This window comes from Brassica napus, chromosome A2 (assembly GCF_020379485.1).
Source record: "Brassica napus cultivar Da-Ae chromosome A2, Da-Ae, whole genome shotgun sequence".
In the NCBI taxonomy this organism is placed as follows: Eukaryota; Viridiplantae; Streptophyta; class Magnoliopsida; order Brassicales; family Brassicaceae; genus Brassica; species Brassica napus.
The window spans coordinates 15,563,957-15,583,709 of record NC_063435.1 but is presented as its reverse complement, the minus strand read 5'-3'; the positions used below and the strand labels follow the sequence as shown (position 1 = coordinate 15,583,709).

The following is a 19,753-nucleotide window of genomic DNA, read 5'->3' as shown; positions in this document are numbered from 1 at the left end:
TTTTGAATAATAAATATTTGATAAAAATCAGTCTATTCTCTATCATTTTTAATTTATTTTAAAATAAATTAAACAACCACATTAACTATATAATCAAAATTTAATTTTTTTCGTATATGTTATATTTTGAATTTTAAAAAACGAATATAAATGACTAAAATTGTTAAAAATCTCACACTGAAAATTTTGTGATCCATGGTTTAAAATTTATGTTATAACAAGATACAAATGATTACAAAATTACATAAGTAGGAAGTCTCATTTAATAGATATTATATATATGCATATTAAGATTTTAAAAAAATAAATTATATACCATATAAAATACATAAGTATTTTAATTTAGAATTTGATTTGAAATTTTTTTGATAAACATTTTGAACAATTTTTGACAGTTTAATATTTAGATTTTAAACTTTGCATTGAATGTTTTTAAAATTATAAATTACTAAAACTATTAAACATCCCATAAATTTTTTATTGTTATCATTGATTTAAAATTTTTGTTACAAATAAATACAAACGATCAAAAATAATATGAGTATAAAATATTTTTTAACAGAAGTCAATATTAAAAATGTACTATATATCTATGTTATTATCATTTAAACTTAATTTTATAACATATAAAATAGAAAAAAGTGTTGTCTGAATAAATAAAATTTATTTAAGTATTTCTATCAATTTAATTATATACGTAATAGATACTAAATTTTTAATTATTCATTATTTCATAATATGTAAAAAATATATAATATTTAAAAATAATTTATGTATATTATTCATCCCGCGCAAGGCGCGGATCTTAACCTAGTATATATAATATTTGTGAATTGGATAATGAAAATAGGGTTTTCTAATTTGAAATGTAGCTGACTACAAAGGGATAACAAATAGAGAGAGAGCATGGGTAGACGGAAATACGGTGGCAAAGAGAAGGACAATAAAAAAAAGTTAGGGGCGTTCCGAGAATTGAACTCGGGACCTCTCGCACCCTAAGCGAGAATCATACCACTAGACCAAACGCCCTTGTTGATACTTTTACTAATACTTAAAAAGACAGAATGCATAAAATATGATGGATTGCGCTTTTCAAAACAAGTCTGATATATTTTCTCCTCTCATCCCCCTTCCTCTGAATTCTGATCATAGTGAGTACGGATTCCAACTATCTGTTCACAGTATTGTAGATTTGAGATGATAGATTCATATTTTAGGTGACGGATGAACAAACTTTCCCGGCTTGAGATATTGGATATATGGAAATTCAAGATACAGAGCGCCAATTGATGAATCCATGTTGCTGATTGATGATGATAGATCCATGGCCAATCCCATCAGTCCAACCATGATGAGATAGTGATCAGTCTGATGATGTTACAGACCATGATAACGGGGTAAAGAAAGGCGAGTTAACTTCTACAATGACAGAGTTATCTGCCGAATAATTATCATGCTAAGGAACACATGTGTGGCATTATCATCTCTACCTTTGTAATCGGTTATGTCTCCTAAGATCCTAGCCTTAATTGCTTCTTGTAACACATGCCTTCTCAACTTATGTGAATGGAAGCCGTTCCAGGCCAAAAGATCACATCTTACGCAAAGGCATCCCGTCCCCCTCCTAGGAAAAAGTTTGAGGTGCTATAGCTCAGCTATGTGGGACAAGACAAGCCTTTTCATGTCAATCAATGAGTTTGGATTGAAAAATTAATGGCACAAGTCATTGTTGCAGGGATCGTCTCTTCTAAATTGTAGGCAAAAGAAACACAAATTTTAAAGCAACACATCCACTTGGTTGGTTCAAGACTTCAAACAATGAATGAAGCCATTTGATCAAGTCTTTCATAAATCTTACCTGTTTGTTTTAAGAGACCACAACAAGTCAATACTTTTAGCTCTCAATCATTCTACACAAAAATTGAATCTATCACATGAGAGTTATGCATTACTTCTAAACATCTTCACATGTATTGGATTTTGTACTATATTAAACAAGAGGATAAAAATGACACATCAGACCTAAACTCTACTCATGGCTTTCAGGAGACTCAGCACCCGGGTTTGGATTGTTGAAGCAGCAGCTGGATTTGTAGGATACGGAGGAGGAGGCGGAGGAAGAGGAAGTCCATTATAATTGGGTGGTGGTCCACCACCTTGACCTGGTATTGGAGCCATTCCTGGTGGCCTCAGCATACCGTTCTGTGGAGGTGGAGGTAGAGGAGCACCAGGCGGTGCCATCATCTGTGGTACTCCCGGAGGAGGCATGTAACCTGGCAGAAGTACAAAGGATTACATGTCAATTCAAAAAACAACTGAATGCAAAGAAGAACTGAAACATCTAGATATGAAACAACATGATTCTAAAAAATGGATTCTTCACTAAACCTATTACATAATAGTCATCATGATACATGCTTCTCGACCCACCTATATAGATGCAGTTCTTCACTAAACTTATTTCTCATCACTAGTCTTTTCTAAGTATTACTTGCTACGATAGTGTTACTTCCTAAACCAAGCAAGTTGTTAACAGAAACTACCTTGAGCAGGCATCATGGGTCTAGGCAGGAGAGGAGGTCGCATCCCCATAGGCATAGTTCCAGGTGGTGGCATCATAGGAAGGCGAGGTCTAGCGAGCATATGCTGCTGATTAAACACACCACCAACTTGGCCAAGATGCTCTTTAATCCTCTGATCAATCAGACTTTGGGTTTGTTGTTCCTCAAATTGGTGATAGTATATTCTCACATTCGCCTGAAGAGCATAATCAAAACTTTATTAAAAGAACATACACCAAGCAAAAACATAAAAACATTATGGATTGATTGTTTATATAACCTTGTGTTTGTAACCAGCATTGTGCTGCTTCCTCACCGATGGCTGAAAAATATAAATAAAAATACAAACTTGAGCTAATAATAACACCATTTAACAAAGAAAAATAATCTTCACCACAAAACAGAAGCTTGATTCCTAGTAACAATTAAGTAGCCGAGCCAAGCCAAATGCAAGAATCGAACCAATGTACCAGGTGAATAACCCTACTGCTTTTAAATCGGAAACCTAAAGGTAGGTTAAGAAGACTTATGGAATCGTGCGTGAGATAAGTATCGCAATAATCACAGTAATACCTGCGAAAAAAGTCAAGTAATCAAAACCAAAAACGAACTACATGTATGGAGATCTCGAACCCTATACCTCGGCATCGTTCTGAAGATTCCACGAACCTTGCGAGTGAGTGAGAGAGACAGGAACTCGGGGGGAGGTAGGAAGATGATTTGTCAATCCAATGGTACAGATTTATTTAAGATATCTGACGGCTATTATTGACCTGAGAAGTATCTCAATTAAAAAGGGCGCCTGACCCGTTTTGAGACGATGTATATAAAAGAGGATAGATTCCATTTTCCAAGATAATATTTATTTATTTTTAACGATGATCGGAGATACCATTCCATTTGTTTGTTTATTTCAGTTCGAATATTGGTTTAAATCGGTTTAGTTGCAATAAGAAGGAGTTAATTTGGAAATGTGCCTATCGGTTCAAAACTAATAACCGAACATGAACCAAAACCAAAAATTCAGGTAATCGATGACCTATGTGTAGGTTTTTAGCACTAGTAGTGTGATGGATTTTCAAGTTTCCTCTTAGGATAGTCATCTTTGTATAACGTAGCAACAGAATACTTGGTCAGTGCATAAGTCTTGTCTCAACTACTTTGGACATATGATGTGGGATTTTTTTAAAGTTAGGGACTGACAAGATATCACAGAAGAAAGTGGTTGCCCTTCCATCATAATATATTCATCCTAAATGGTTTCTCTCCTTGTTTGTGTTTTCAGATGTATTGAAAGAAGGATTGCAGATGCAGCATGTTGGACAAAGAGCCCTTTAATCGGAATGGTAATAATGTCTTGATGAAACATGTACTGTGTCCTCTTGATGGTAGAGTTTATAACTCTTTGAAATGTTCTTATGTTTCAGACTGGAATCTTTCTTCAACTACTGAAGAATGAAGGGCCTAGGTCTTTGTACTTGGGTTTGACTCCTTCTCTCACTAGATCAGGGTTTTACGGTGGTCTCAGATTGGGACTATACGAACCCACCAAGGTTTCTTTCGATTGGGCGTTTGGGTCTACCACTGTCTTGGTCAAGATAGCATCAGGAGAATTTGCTGGGGCCTTCTCCACTGCATTAACCAACCCGGTTGAAGTTGTCAAGGTAGGTGGAAAACTTAAGAATTTGTTAGATTATGCTGCTCATTCTTAGGTAAGGTTGTCAAGTAACAACCTGCTGGCTTTCTGTTAGGTAAGGTTGCAGATGAATCCAAATGCAGTTCCCATGGCACAAGTGCGGGAAATAGTCTCTATAGGAGGCATAGGAGCTTTGTGGAAAGGATTTGGTCCTGCCATGGTTAGAGCTGCAGCACTAACTGCCTCACAGCTTGCAACATACGACGAAACAAAGCGGGTCATATTTAAGACTAACCTATGATTGATTCAAAAGAAGGTTGCGGCTTTCTAACATTCGAGCACCTAATGTTTTTTGTAACTGCAGATTCTGGTTATACAAACTTCTTTGGAAGAAGGGTTTCATCTTCATTTATGGTAAAAGTTTTACAACCACTGCCCAATTCTACTTTTACACATTCGGGTAACAAAATCAGATAAATGGGCAGAAACTAACTAATCTACCACTTGCTGAATGAAGCTCAAGTGTGGTTGCAGGGGTAGTAAGCACGCTGATAACTGCTTCCATGGACATGATTAAAACCCGCTTGATGATGATGCATCATGATTCCGGAAGCTCCAGAATCTACAAAAACGGGTTTCACTGTGGTTACAAGGTAATGTAATATACATTTTAGTATATACTCTCACTGGGAGTTACTTGTGTTGAACGTTGATGTTCTATATCTATGTTTCATCCTTCAGGTTGTTCGCAAAGAAGGATCTATGGCACTTTACAAAGGGTTAGACAAAAAGATATCATTTCTTGAGGATATATAGAAACAGTTCTTAGTAAAATAAATTAAACGTTTTTTCGCTATTTACGTTCGGCTTGGACCACAAACGATGATCACGTTCATACTCTGCGAGAAGCTAAGATCACTCGTTGGACTTCACACAATGTAGCCACTCGAGGGTTCGGTCCGGTTCAAGTTTAAGTTCTACTCCAATTTTGAAGAAAATAAAATTAAGAGTACGTGAGCTTGTTATTCACCACAAAATTTTAATTATTATTTGTTAATTGTCTTAGGTTTATTTATATTTATCAACCGTCTAATTTTGTGGAATCACAATCTTGTTCACCATTGGAAGCCTTAGAATCAACTTTTATTATAAAGAAAAGATTTCTTGACAAAAAAGAAAATTATAAAGAAAAGGTTAAGTACTTTTTGTTGTTGTTTATATTGTCTTCTTAATAAGATCGGATAGGCACTGAATTCAAATAAAAATATATGCGTAGTGGTTATGTCGAAATCACTTATATGTTTCAAAAGTGTGTCTCTATCACGAAGAATATATTATTTTTTTTGAAACACACACTTTTTTTATAATTGATTACAACTAATTATCCAAACAAAACAATAATTATTAGATTTGTCATGGTGGAAGTTGGTTGTCGAAAAAGAAAAAGTTAGAGAGAGGTGAGAGAAACAATTTCTCTCTGTACTCTCTCCCCACCGACTCTTTCTTCTCGGAAGCTCTCTTTTGCTCTGTTTTTCCGGTGGCCGACGGGGCCCTCGACCGTCGGTCGCCACCCCGCACGCTCTCTTGTTTCTCGTCTCGTCTCCTGTTTGACGGCCATCTCCTGCAGCCTCCTTGCTCAACGTCTCTGGATCTCCGATGGATTGCGGCCGGATCCACCGGATCTAAGCGGTCGACGAGTGTGTACCCGTCCTCCCTGGAGTGTTGGCGATGCTGTGGTTGGTCCTCCGTCTATAGGAAGCTTGGATTTGGTTATAGATCTGGTAGTCGGTGGTGGTTGAATCTGGGTCAGATCCAACCCGGAGTGCTCGTCGGACTCGTAGCGCGTCGCTGCCGTTGCCTCTCCGCCACTGAGATGTCTCTACCTTCCGCCCTATCTACCCAGATCTGTTGCTCTGCTAGGACTTCCCCATCCTCATCCTCGGATTTGCGATGAAAAGGCGAGTTGAGGCACTCGCCGGGGACTCCTTTTCGTCTGATTCATCTAGCTTCAAGCATGATGGCTGTTCTTGCCGTCTGTTGATAGGAGTTCTTTGCTCCCCTGTGGCTCACGATTCTGGAAGGAGATCGTCTGTCTGTGTTTCGTGACTCTTCCTCGTTCAGAAGCCGTTATCTTTTTGAGTCTCCTGGTTGTGTGAAGGGACCGGAGTCGAGTGCTGTGAACCTCCGCTTGCTTCCGCCAGGTTATCTCCGGGGTCCATTTGCTCGGTTCTCCTCGTTGGTTTAAGGTGTTCAGAAACTCGTCACGTTGATCTCTGGAGCTACTTTCGGCGTCTGGAGTGGTTTTCCACTAGACGATGGCCGGACCGGGACCTAGTCAACCCCGCTTCGCCTATTGTTTAGCTCGGGATCGCCTTCGGGATAGGCTTCGGCCCCTAAGCCTATTCTCCGGCTGAATTGCTCTCTGATTTATGCTCTTGGTGCAGGTACCGGCTTCAAGATAAAGCATCGATCAACTAGAATTGTAATGATGCTATTGAATTAGTTTTGTCAAGCTTTAATCAAACCCTCGGGTGATGATTGAATCTTCATGTCACTGAATGTCTTTTTTATCTTTTTTTGGGGCAGTCACTGACCTTTGCTTTATTAGCTTATCTTAGATGCAATAGGTTTTGATTCTTCAAAATCAAATGTATCTCATGCATCATTATTCATTAATGAAAATTCACATACTTATCAAAAAAAAAAGAAGTTGGTTGTCGACAATGATGTAAACATGCACGTTAAAAACTTGTAGGGCTATTATGTGAAAGACGAAAGATTTCAGGGGTCTATTTGTTGGAAATAGAAGAGAAATTTAATTTTGTGGCGTGGAGAAAGGAGCAAGTTGGAGCTGCTCGAGTCTTTTGTTTTCTGGTCGCGTTGGCGGGACAGTCTGTCATGCAAATGTTTTGTCCCTTAGTTTACGATTTAATCACGGTTTTGCCATTCTTTCTGCTTTGATCTGACCATTTTGCCCTTGGACATTGATGTTTCAGTTGTGATCCTCTTTTACTGAGAGCTACGGTCAAACTCTTTTCGCGCTTATCCATTTACATTAAAAGAATGTTTTTAAAGTGATCTCTTTTTCACTTTTAAAAAGGGACATCTTAACTATAATAATTAAGAATTAAGTAGCCAAGTCTTGAGGAGTTGATTCGTTTAGAGGATACAGCTGCAAATGTTGAAATTTGAGGGCGCAAAGTTCCTGGTTATCAGCTTTAAACAGTGTACCATTTATTTGGTTAGGCATTCATTTTCAGTTTGGTTTCAGTTCGGTACTGATTTTTGGACAATTTCGAATAACACAAATAAAAAGTGATATTTGTTTTTTGGGTTGAATATCAGGTATTCGCGTTATTCGTTTAAAAATATTAGATAATTAAGATAACACATTTTGAGTAATTCAAAATTTTAAGATAATTTATTTTATAAATAGTATTTTAGGATATTTAAATATTTAAAAATAAAACATATGTTTTGCATATTCATGTGCCTATTTGGTTCTTGGTCGGTTTCAGTTTTTGGTTCGATATATATAAGAAACATTCGAATATTTGTGAGCACTGGCTGGATTAAGTTTTGGCTTTGTTAATTTGGTTCTGGTTCAGTTTTCAGTTCTCAATTGATTAACACAACATGTTTTTTTTGCTGGACACTGGAAAACATAGATAAGGTTTTCAAAGGAACTAACATTGATATAAGATTTGAATCGATCAATTTGATTTTATATGTGTTTTACGTAAAATAGTAAAATATGATGATAACTCTAGTTTTAGATGTTAAAAATTATTATGAAGATGATATTGTTTCCTAGTCTTTGCATATTGTTTTTATTTTTTGTTACTTTAAAACTATAAAGATCTTTGGTGAAATGGTGCACACATTTGGTTATATTATTGATTTTTTTTGACAATTTAGAAGTGATTGATTGACTTTTTTATCATTTGGAGATTATAGCTAGGTTGTATTGAAGCATGGTTGAAGGTGGAAACACGCGAAAAAGCATTGAAAACTCGTTTCATGAAAATTTCATCTTGAAAATTCAATAAAAAATTGCGTTTTTGTTTTAAAAACTCACGATTTTGTTTTGAAAATGTGTAAAAGACTTTATTTTAGAGCATATTCTATAAATAATTAATAACAATATGCACACATTTGTTATTTTGATAAGTCAAAAACCCTAATTAATATCATTCCCAATTAGTTAAACTTAAAATTGTGTAAATAAACCAAGTCAATATATATATATATTGCCAAAATGTTTTCAGTTTTTTTTTTTAATTCAAAATCACGATTCCATCTTTCCACACATTTCGTTTTAGTGTATTTATTTCTACTTCTATGTTACTTAGGATTATAGATACAGTCGTGACATCACATGGACCCCAACCACAAAATAATTATATGGTCATTTTGCAATGAATTAGTGAAAACTAAAAATCAATCCTTATCTAAGGTTGAAGGGCAATCGAACTTGTAACCTTTAGGCCTACTAAATGCTCTTGTAGCCAACTGATCTAGGGAAGATTTGTCAAATAATTGTCCCTTTAAGTACATAAGTTATATCTAAGGTCCCAAGCACATGCTTTACTTGCTTTCATTCAGGCACAACCCTGATTATAGATTTGATTTAATAGTTAATCTAGTCTTAACATTTATTTAAAGAAAGATATTGAAACAAAAGAAAAATATTCAGAAGAAATGATGACATCTTGTTTTACACTTCCTCCGTTTCATAATTTGCATGTTTTACAAAAATAAATTATTACAAAAAGATACATTTTTTGTATTTTTAATGCATATTTTGTTAACTAATAAGAATCAACTGTAAATTTCAAAAAACTTAATTGTACTTATTAAATTTTTATTGGTTTAGATTTACGGAAAAAATAATTAAAAAATGCATTTATTAAATATTTTATTAATATGTGTGAAACAGTTAAAATATTCATTATATTGAAAGTGGGAGTATTTAATTCCATTATTCAATTAGAGTTTTGGAAATGTGAGCCTTATACAAAAATACACAGTAGGTTATAAAACTGACAGCTTCCCCTCCATCTTTTAACTAAACAATAGAAGTTGATGTAGGGAAAGAAAGGTAAACAAGTTTGACTACAATTATCTATTTCGAACCAATAAAGGAAACAGAGAGAGAAACAGAAAAAACAACCACACAAACCGGGTAACGGGCAGGGCAATATAGTAAGTTCGGGTTGCAATCTCATAACAAGACAAAAGAATCCCAAGTGTTTTCCTCGCATCATAAAGCTTGGCCTTCCCCTTTGTACAGCTGTCAATGGCAATTATCGTAAATAAGTAGTAACAGAAAGGGTTTAAATTAGGTTGTCAGCATTTTTAGTTTAATTCCAGCTTATCAAAATTCCACCATTTTCTTCCTCTCCTTCATAATTGATTTAAAAAACAAATATTTTTCTTAGAAACAAAAATATTGCAGGGAGAGAGAGAAGGAGAAGACGACAGGAGAGAGAGACGACCATTTTGTCAAATAGAGAGAGAGAGAAGAAGGAGAAGACGGAGACAACAATGGCGGAAGAAAATAGGGAGAAGAATGAAGGAGGAGAAGAAGAAGAGAGCGTTAAGGTTTTCGTGGGACAAATACCGAAACACATGTCGGAATCTCAACTCCTTACATTGTTTCAAGAGTTCGCTGTCGTCGACGAGGTTAACATCATTAAGGACAAGATCACACGCGCCTCTCGAGGTTTATTTCTCATTCTCTCTGTTTCTCTTTCAATGTGATTCGTCGAGATTTATTTGAATTATTTCGAAACCCTAACCTTTGTTTTGGGTCATCCTCGTGATTTAGGATGTTGTTTTGTAATATGTCCATCGAGAGAGGAAGCAGATAAGCTGGTCAATGCTTGTCATAACAAGAAGACATTACCTGGTGTATGTTTTTTTTATTTCTTCTTCCGGGGATTTATTTTGTTAAGATTCTTGAATAAGTATTGATGAAGCTTCTATAATTGAATTTCATATTTATTCAGAGTCAGGTTTTAAGAATCTCGTGAATTGTTTTTAATTTACTATTGTACTTGGTTTTGGGTTTCTGTTTATTTCCAGAATAGGCAAGTTTTGATTTGTATACATGCTTCCAACGAAGCGTTCCCTTTCTGTATTTAGGTGTTTCCCAAATCAGAACCGAGTCTAAGGGTCCGCTTTGTCGGAATCTTCTGTCATTGGTCTGAAATGGTGTCTTCAAACCCAAGAAACTGAAACCAATTAAATATTTCTAGTAAAATTACTAGAAATGGGTCCTTAACCGAAACAGATTATTAGTTTGATCCTTGCTTCTTACGAAAAACCTGAATAATTATTGTCACAAGATGTAATATGTTAATTTGTTTGAAATTATGATGAATCTTGTGACATCATTGGTCTGAAATGATGAATTTTTGTGTTTGTTTTCGCAACATTATTAATTTGTTTTTCTTTTTCTGTGGGCTTTATAGGTAAACTTTGGGATGATAATCAAAGCTTATCGTTCTCTAACGTGCCTTGTTTTTTTTTTAAATAATGTTTCTCAGGCAGCCAGTCTATTGCAAGTAAAGTATGCAGATGGCGAACTGGAAAGGCTAGGTGATGCCGCCATCATCTGTTGTTAGAACTGCTTCTATGTGATTCTTCTTTTATTAATTCTTTTATTCTACAATGCAGAGCACAAGCTTTTTGTCGGTATGCTTCCAAAGAATGTCTCTGAAGCTGAACTTCTATCGTTATTCTCCAAGCACGGCACCATAAAGGATCTACAGATTCTAAGAGGTGCTCAACAAACAAGCAAAGGTTTTAAACCCATTTTCTGTGTTGTCTTCTTCTTTCTGTTTTTTTCTCCGTTGTTTTGATAACCTTTTGTGTGTGTATTTTTTTGTTAGGCTGTGCTTTTCTCAAGTATGAGACAAAAGAACAAGCTGTTTCTGCCATGGAATCCATCAATGGAAAACACAAAATGGAGGTGATTTGCTTTTATTACTTTTTGTTAACTCACCTTTCCTCCTGTGACAGTTTCATCACTTTATTGTTTGATTTCTTCTTAGGGTTCAACTGTTCCTTTAGTTGTCAAATGGGCAGACACAGAAAGGGAGAGACACACAAGGAGACTTCAAAAGGCTCAATCTCACCTCACTCGATTAGCTACCGCTGATCCAACAAACCCCTCATTGTTTGGAGCATTACCCATGAGCTATGCTCCACCATATAATGGATATGGTTACCACGTAAGCGAGCTATAACATATGTTTCATTCAAAATCATAACTTATAAAAGTTCCTCCTTTTCATATTCCACAGCAAGCTCCTGGAACTTATGGCTACATGCTACCACCAATTCAGAACCAAGCTCCATTACCCAATCTAGGTAATAGCAACGCGCTGCAAAGAACCTCACCTGACTCTGTGCCACCTCGCTTGGCCCGTAGGAACTTTCCTTTGCCTCCAGCAAACTACATGGGCTCTGGCTATCCCCCTGTGAGAGGTCTCCCTTATCCATTGGCTTATCCTAGAGGGATTATGAATCCTCGCCCTCTAAGTAGCTCTCCTGGATCCATATCACCTGGCGGGTCAACACCATTAGGAATCGGTTTGAGTTCTGTGGTTCAATCTCAAACCGAAGGTTAGTGTGAAGTACCTTATTCTTTTCTATTCTCTTCTATTTCTTTAGACCTTAAACATTATGTTTGGCTCTTCAGGTCCAGAAGGTGCGAATCTGTTTATCTATAACATACCTCGTGAATATGGGGATCAAGAACTCGCTGCTGCGTTTCAACCTTACGGTATGGTTCTGAGCGCTAAGGTGTTTGTAGACAAAGCCACTGGTGTAAGCAAATGTTTTGGTAAGCTCTGCTCTCTCTTTAGTTTGGTACTAAAGATTGGTCATTGTAAATGGTGAAGTGAATGACTCACAAGTTGTTGTTGGTTGCAGGTTTTGTTAGTTATGACTCACAAGCAGCTGCTCAGAACGCTATTAACATGATGAACGGTCGCCATTTAGGCGGTAAGAAATTGAAAGTCCAGCTTAAGAGAGACGACAACAACAACAACAACAACAACAACAACAACAACAACAACAACAACAACGGCCAACAGAGTAGTTAAACTCATACAACTCTTCTCAACTACAAGAAAAAACAAAAGGTCGGGCTAATGAGTCGACCAAAGAATTGGACCAATCTTGAATAGATGCATGCATCTGTGTATAACTCCAAATCTCTTAAATCAAACCAGAATCTATAACTTCCTCTGCAAATGAATCATCTTTTTTCATTTTTTTTTTTTTTTTTTTTTTTAATTTCTGCAAATAACAATTTGTAATTTATGCATCATTGAAATTCATGTAGACATTTTATGATTTATTAACATTAAATTCATTGAATTTTCTCTTTAGTTTTTTTTTAATGGTATAATTTGTTGTTTTAAGTAGAGAGATTCACCGTTATCCAAAAAAAAAACACTCTATCTATTCATGCAATTCATTCAATTTATGTTTATGTCTTACTTAATTATGTGTGAGTAGTTTATCAATTTCTTCAGACTTATCTTTTGTTTACCTTCAAACAAAAGATAGAATAATCATATGAAAGAGGTTGTTACAAAAAAAAAAAAAAAAAATCATATGAAAGAGGTTTGAAAATTGCAGGGATTTACATATCTTTAAAACTACTACCTTCAACTTTGCAATGATGCAAGCTACATTGAATCAATGCCAACTTCAGAAGCATTTCAATGTACAAAATCCTAGCTTAGCAACCATATCATCCAACCCAGAACACAACTATTAGCGCTTGACATACTCCTCTACTGACCTCATTTCTGCAAAGTGTAGGCTAAATATTAGGAGTATCAATCACTAAACACATAGACTCTTACTCAAGCATAGGATTGGGTTTGCGGGTCAACCCGCCCCACTCGACCCGCCAATCCACGGGTTAACTCTTTTTTTTTTTTCAAATTTTGACCCGCTCAACCCACAAAGAAATAAACTAATACCCGCATCCGCCCTACTTTATTTTGCAGGTAATCCGCGGGACCTGTGTGTTATATTTTTAATTTAAAAATAATTATTATATTAGTTTTTCTATAAAATAACATATTTATAAATAATTTTTTATATTATTTTAAAAAATAATTATTTCTAAAGAAAATTCATATTTTATTAAAAAATATATATGTTTTTGAAAACAGACTTTTTTTTTAATTTTGCGGGTTGGCGGATACCCGCGAATCAAAATCCACCAACTCGCACCCGCTCCGCATAAAATAGTTTTAATCCGCACCCGCAAATCGATTTTTTCAAAACACTCGACCTGCACCAGCCCCACGGCGGGCCAAACGGAATGGGGCCTGCGGGCTATGATTCAAATTTCCAGGCCTATTCAAACAAGGATCTGAATTCACATGTAGTCTTCTGTGATTTATTTCCTCTGTCTTCTATCTTTCTGGATCTTTTTTTTTCGATGAACAGTGACTCTGCTACAGTGAACAGCAGTGCCGGCTCTCAAGATGTGCTGACAATATACACAAGTACATGATCCCGCATTTTAATTTTAATTTTAATTTTTTTTGTTATTATAGTATCCTCATTTTTGGAATTCTTACAAATTAATAGTCTAAATTTTTAGTTGATCATCAATGTTCAGAAGAAAAAAAAATATGCACATGGCCCATTAATCTTATAAGCCATGCTGGACCTCCCTGTAAGAATATATTGAAGAGATTGGTTTATTAAGAATGTACAGAGACTAGTTATATACATCAAGAGAAGCTAGGGTATCACGATTATAATAAATGACAATATATTCACTATCTTAATCTAGATGATACGATATCAATCATGTAGATGCTTGTCCCTCAATACGCCCCCTCAAGATGGAGGGGGGAAGCTTCATCACTCCAATCTTGCCAATAACTGAAGTGAATGATTGTCTTGAAAGTGGCTTGGTCATAGTGTCTGCCAGTTGATCTTTTGTAGAGACATGAACCACACGTAAGGCACCTGATCGAACTTGATTCCTGATGAAATGATAATCTAATGCAACATGTTTCATACGAGAATGAAACACTGGGTTAGCACACAAGTATGTGGCACCCAAGTTATCACAATAAATCGTTGGAGTTCCCGTAAGTGGAATCCCAAGTTCATGAAGTAATGAAGTGATCCAAATCAACTCGGAGGAAGTGTTTGCTACAGACCGATACTCCGCTTCCGTGGAAGAACGAGCGATGCTCTTTTGTTTCTTAGAAGACCACGACACCGGATGATGCCCTATGTAAACTACATATCCATTTGTTGATACATAATCATCACCATCTCCTGCCCAATCTGCATCCGAGAAGGCATGTAATGATACAGAGTTACCTCGTCTGAGACAGATACCATAATCAACCGTGCCAGCCAAGTAACGTAGCGCTCTTTTAACTGCATTCCAGTGATCCGATGTTGGGGAATGCATGTATTGTGACAGTTTGTTGACAGTGTACGAGAGATCTGGCCTAGTGAACGCTAAATATTGAAGGCTCCCCACAATCCTGCGATACTCTGTTGGGTCTGTGAGACTCGATCCTGAATGTAGAGTGAGTTTAGGAGATGTCGCCATTGGGATAGCTACGGGTTTGGCCCCCAGCATGTTCGTGCGTTCAAGTAGATCGAGAATGTAACGTTTCTGACTGAGATGAAGTCCTTGTGGTCCTCGTTTTGCTTCAATACCCAAGAAATAGTGTAGTTCTTCATGATCTTTGACAGAGAACCTCTGAGCCAATGCCGTAAGGGTTTGTTGAATGATGAAGTTATCATTTCCTGTGACCAATATATCATCAACATATACAAGAATGTATACGAGTGATCTGTCCTTTTTGAGAATAAAAAGCGACGTATCTGAGACAGAGTTGGTGAATCCAATACTGATAAGAAAAGATCGCAGTTCATCATACCAGGCTCTCGGAGCTTGTTTAAGGCCATAGAGGGCTTTCCTAAGGCGACAGACATGGTGCGGTCTTGTTGGATCAACGAAGCCCGGAGGTTGTGACATGTAAACTTCATCAGATAAGGTGCCTTGCAAAAACGCATTGTTGACGTCTAACTGACGAATCGGCCAGTTTCGATCCACGGCTACACCAAGGACAATTCGAATTATTGTAGACTTGATGATGGGGCTGAATGTTTCAGAATAATCAAGACCAGGCAGTTGGTTGTAGCCTTTCGCGACCAGACGACCTTTGTGACACTTGATAGTTCCATCGGGGTTATATTTTATGGTGAAGATCCAGCGACAGCCTACAATGGTCACATCTCCTTTAGGTTTGGGAACTAAATCCCAAGTGTGATTGTTGAGTTGGGCGTTGAATTCAGCAGTCGCAGCTTTCCTCCACTTCTCATCTTTAATCGCTTGAATGATGGTTCTGGGTTCAGTATTGTCGGTAAGATTTATGGCATAAAGGTATTTGGAATTTGGCTTGGTGATTCCCTTTTTAGCTCTTGTAGACATTGGATGAGAGTTGGTAATTTCAGGTTGAGGAGGAGGTTGCGAGGAAGATGTGGATTGAGAATTTGTGGTTTCGGTTTGGTTTGGGGAAGGTTGTTGGTTTGATATCTCAGTAGTTGGGTTTACAGGAGGGACGGTTTGGGTCTGGTTTGGATTGGTCTGCTGGTTTTCGTTTTGGATATGAGAGACATCAGGATTTGGGTTTGATTGTGGAATTATGGGAGCATGGGTTGAAATTATCTGGTGGGCTTGGTCAGTCTGGGCCGTGGGTGGCGGCCCATTTTGAGTTGGAGCAGTGGGCTCAGAGGAGGAAGAAACAGAAGGAGTTTGAAAGTTAGAAGGCGATACCTGAGCATTCGTCGTGGTTGTCGCCGGAGGTTGCATTGGTGAAGAAACAGCCGGGTGAGGAACCTGCGACGAGGGTCTTAGCGGCAAAGCTGTTGAAGTTGGCGTGTATACTGGTTCCGTGTCGGTGTCTGTAGTCAGAGATCGCGGCGACTGCGTATCAGAATCAGAGAACGGGAAAGTGAATTCATCAAATTGGACATGGCGAGAGCAGTACATCCGATTATTGGCGACATTATAACACAAATAGGCGCTCTGGGTTGGTGAGTACCCAAAGAACACACATCTTGCAGATCTATCTTCGAGCTTATGACGAGTAGACGGCTTAAGCCATGGGTAACAGGCACATCCGAAAACCCTCAGCTTGTTATAGTTTGGTGATTTCCCGAAGAGCTTGCTAAATGGAGATTGGAGCTCAAGGAGAGGCGTTGGAAGACGGTTTATAAGGTAAACCGCAACGACGAACGCAAACTGCCAGTATTTCTTCGGGATGGAAGCTTTGGAGAGAAGTGTAAGTCCTGTTTCGACCACATGGCGATGTTTCCTCTCAGCAATGCCGTTGTGTTCTGGAGTGTGAGGTGGAGACGTCAAGTGGGAGATGCCGTTCATCTGAAAATACTGTCTGAGCGCAATGAACTCTCCCCCATTGTCTGAGTAAAAGGTACCAATCTTGGCCTGAAGAAAGTTCTCAATTAGATTTTTGAAAACGATAACTGTTTCTTTGACCTGAGATTTTTGTTTGAGGGGAAAGAGCCATGTGTATCTGGTGAAATGGTCAATAATGACTAGGTAGTATTTGTGATTTTCAGAGGATAGAATAGGAGAGCTCCACACATCAGAGTATAGATATTGCAAGGGTCGTATAGAGGTGATTGTAGATTGATGAAAAGGTAGTTTATGGGTTTTATTAATGAAGCAATCATTGCATGATAAGAGTTTTTGAGATGGTAAAGAAACAGGAAGGGAAAAACTGGAAACAACAGTGTTTAGAATTGAAGTAGAAGGATGGCCGAGACGCGAGTGCCACGAAGAAAGTGTGGCCTTAGCACTTGGAAGAGAGGCCGTGTTCACTTGTGGTACTGCTCGAGGCCACTGATAGAGTTCATTCTGAGCTTTGCCACATAGTAACTGGACCCCCGTTGACAGATCCTTCACCTGAAAAGATTGTGGGAAAAATTCCACTGATACTCCATTAGAATTGCATAGCTTATAGATAGAAATAAGATTCTTATCTATATTGGGTACATAAAGCACATGTGGTAGTTGTAAAGGACGAGATAAGGTTGAGAGAGTTGTGAAACCAGATTGTTGAATTGGCACAGTGGATCCATCAGCAAGCATCACTTCACTGGTGCCCTGGTACGGATGATGCAAGGCCAAATTGTTGAGGTCTGATGTAATGTGATGAGTGGCACCACTGTCCAGTAGCCAGGTAGCCGGATTGTAAGAGTTGGCAGCCGTGAAGTTTGCTCTTGGAGTCCACGGAGTGAATGGGGTTGGTGGTGGTTGCTGTGAAGTAGCTTGAAAGGCTTGAAGTTGAGTGCACCTCTTCGCACTGTGTCCTTGGACACCACAGATTTGGCATCTGCCAAGGTACGGTCTTGGTCCCTTAGAGTCATTACGGTTTGATTGTTGATATTGTTGCGGAGTCCATTGATTGTTGTTTCTTGGCCGGTTCTGGTTTCTGTAGTTGGCGCTATGGTTGTTGCGATGTTGAGCAACGTTCGCAGTGATCGGAGCTTGAGCCAGCACATCGTCTGTTGCAGTAAGGAGCTTCGCCTCATGGTTCAGAAGACGCTCATGGAGTTCTGTTATGGAGGGCGGGAGATCTCTGCCTTCAACTTGATCCACTACTGTTTTGTAGTCATCTGAGAGACCTTCAAGGATCAGATCTATCTGATCTTCATGGTCAACAGCCTTGCCAAGAATAGCCAACTGATCAAGGCGTGTTGTAATACCTTGGAGATAGACATCAATTGTCTTGTTTTCTTTCTTCCAATTTTTGAGCTGCGTCTTGAGTTGTTTGATGTGACCACGGCTTGGTTTGGCATAGGTGGAGGCAAGAGTCGACCATACTTCAAAGGAAGTTGCAGCACGGGAAACAAGTGGCTGGAGAGAAGGTGATATGGCTCCAATCAAGGCGCTGTAGATCAGCTTGTCTTGGCGCTTCCATAAGGAGAAGGCCGGATTGACCACGATCTGATCATCATTGGTTAGAGTTGGTGGAGGGGAAGCAATGGTACCATCAAGATACCCTGCTAGGTCATAGCCATCGAGCAAAGCATGAGTCTGGAGGCTCCACATGAGGTAGTTGGTGGAGTTGAGTTTTGTAACGTTGGACATGTTGATGGCAAAGACGGTTTGGTTGTTGATGGTAATCTCAGTAACACCAGCGGTGGAGTTGTTCGTCGAGGAACTCATGTTGGAGAAGAAGAAGAGCGTAAATGAAAAATGAATTTTTTTTTTTTTTTGAGAAGTTTTAAGATCTATTGGCTCTGATACCATGTAAGAATATATTGAAGAGATTGGTTTATTAAGAATGTACAGAAACTAGTTATATACATCAAGAGAAGCTAGGGTATCACGATTATAATAAATGACAATATATTCACTATCTTAATCTAGATGATACGATATCAATCATGTAGATGCTTGTCCCTCAATACTCCCAACGCTAGAAATGATTGGAATCTTCCATCTTTCAGTACGCTCTTTGCAATATCCCGAGCTATCCCATTCGCTGATACCTTCTCCTCTTCAAAAGAGACACTCATAAACATACTTTTCAGCTGGTTGATTTGGTTCAATAAGACTCGACCGTGGCCATTGCAGCTGGGCGTTGATTGCTTCTATTACTTCACGATAATCTGATGCTATGACTGCTATGGGTACCTGTAAGTCCCGCAAGCTTCTCAATGTCCAGATTATGCATCTTAGCTCTGCAACCTTTCTGTTAGGTGAGTACGTCTGTACCTTTTTGAGGTTTCCCTCTTTGATTCGATTCAATTCAGAAGTTAAAAAATGAAGATAAACAGTAGTCAATATATATTATTAAAATACATTTCTTTAAAATATTTCTTTAAAATTTAGGAACTTAATTATAAATCTTTAAGTTAATAAAATATAATGTATAATTACCAGTGAAAGTATCTACTATAGAAGATTTAAAAATATGAAAACTAACTCAAATTAAATGAAGAAGATTAAATAATAATATTATTTATTTATTTTGAATACGATCTCAGTGGTATTTGTTTCTAGTGAATTTTGACTATAAAACTAACTATCAAATAAAACTAACTATAAAAAAATTCCAGACAACTCTTGATTAATCCAATAAGATGGGGCTTGATAGAAATTTTAAAAATACTAATACAATATGGAGAAATTTGAACAAAAAATAAAATTCTCACAAATCATCAACACAATAAGCCCCCCTAAGAGACAAAGACATGATTTTTAAACTCCTATCTCTAAACTTTATATTTTCTTAAATAAAAATAATCTAATTAATTTTTAATTAACCAACAAAAGGTAGTGATTGTTATTGTAACTTATTATAAACTCAAGTTTAATTAATGGATACTGGTTTCCGCGAATCCATTTAATCATTTAGTTAGGTATTTTAGAATTTTGTTTTTAATGTGCTTAATATTAGTGGGGTTAAAATAATTATTTTATGGGATAAGTACATTATTTATCTGAAGGAATACA

At 37.4% G+C, this 19,753-nt stretch overlaps 1 protein-coding gene, 1 non-coding gene and 1 pseudogene across 3 annotated transcripts; 1 reads left to right on the top strand and 2 right to left on the bottom strand.

Moving 5' to 3' along the window:
- Nucleotides 1-771: 771 nt before the first annotated feature.
- On the bottom strand, nt 772-3,209 carry LOC106430068 (annotated as a pseudogene).
- Nucleotides 958-1,029, bottom strand: TRNAP-AGG. The gene has a single exon. It is a non-coding gene; the product is annotated as a tRNA-Pro (tRNA).
- Nucleotides 3,210-9,591: 6,382 nt separating the features above from the next.
- Nucleotides 9,592-12,588, top strand: LOC106430078 (RNA-binding protein BRN1-like). 2 transcript variants are annotated; one of them, XM_048756597.1, is made up of 9 exons: nt 9,592-9,922; nt 10,028-10,110; nt 10,749-10,800; nt 10,879-10,983; nt 11,094-11,173; nt 11,256-11,435; nt 11,508-11,829; nt 11,906-12,049; nt 12,139-12,588. In XM_048756597.1, the coding sequence occupies exons 1-9, from the start codon at nt 9,745-9,747 to the stop codon at nt 12,309-12,311; spliced, it is 1,317 nt and encodes a 438-aa protein (XP_048612554.1). In that variant the 5' UTR covers nt 9,592-9,744; the 3' UTR covers nt 12,312-12,588. The 2 variants fall into 2 exon arrangements, with proteins under 2 accessions (XP_048612554.1, XP_013726309.1); XM_013870855.3 differs by having other exon boundaries at nt 9,593-9,922; nt 10,879-11,004.
- Nucleotides 12,589-19,753: the final 7,165 nt, after the last annotated feature.

Coding starts and splice junctions, on each gene's coding strand:
- LOC106430078 (XM_013870855.3), top strand. CDS start 9,745: ATGGCGGAAGAAAATAGGGAGAAGAATGAAGGAGGAGAAGAAGAAGAG. Junction 11,005..11,093: donor TGCTCAACAAACAAGCAAAG/GTTTTAAACCCA, acceptor TTTTTTTGTTAG/GCTGTGCTTTTCTCAAGTAT. Junction 11,174..11,255: donor ATGGAAAACACAAAATGGAG/GTGATTTGCTTT, acceptor ATTTCTTCTTAG/GGTTCAACTGTTCCTTTAGT.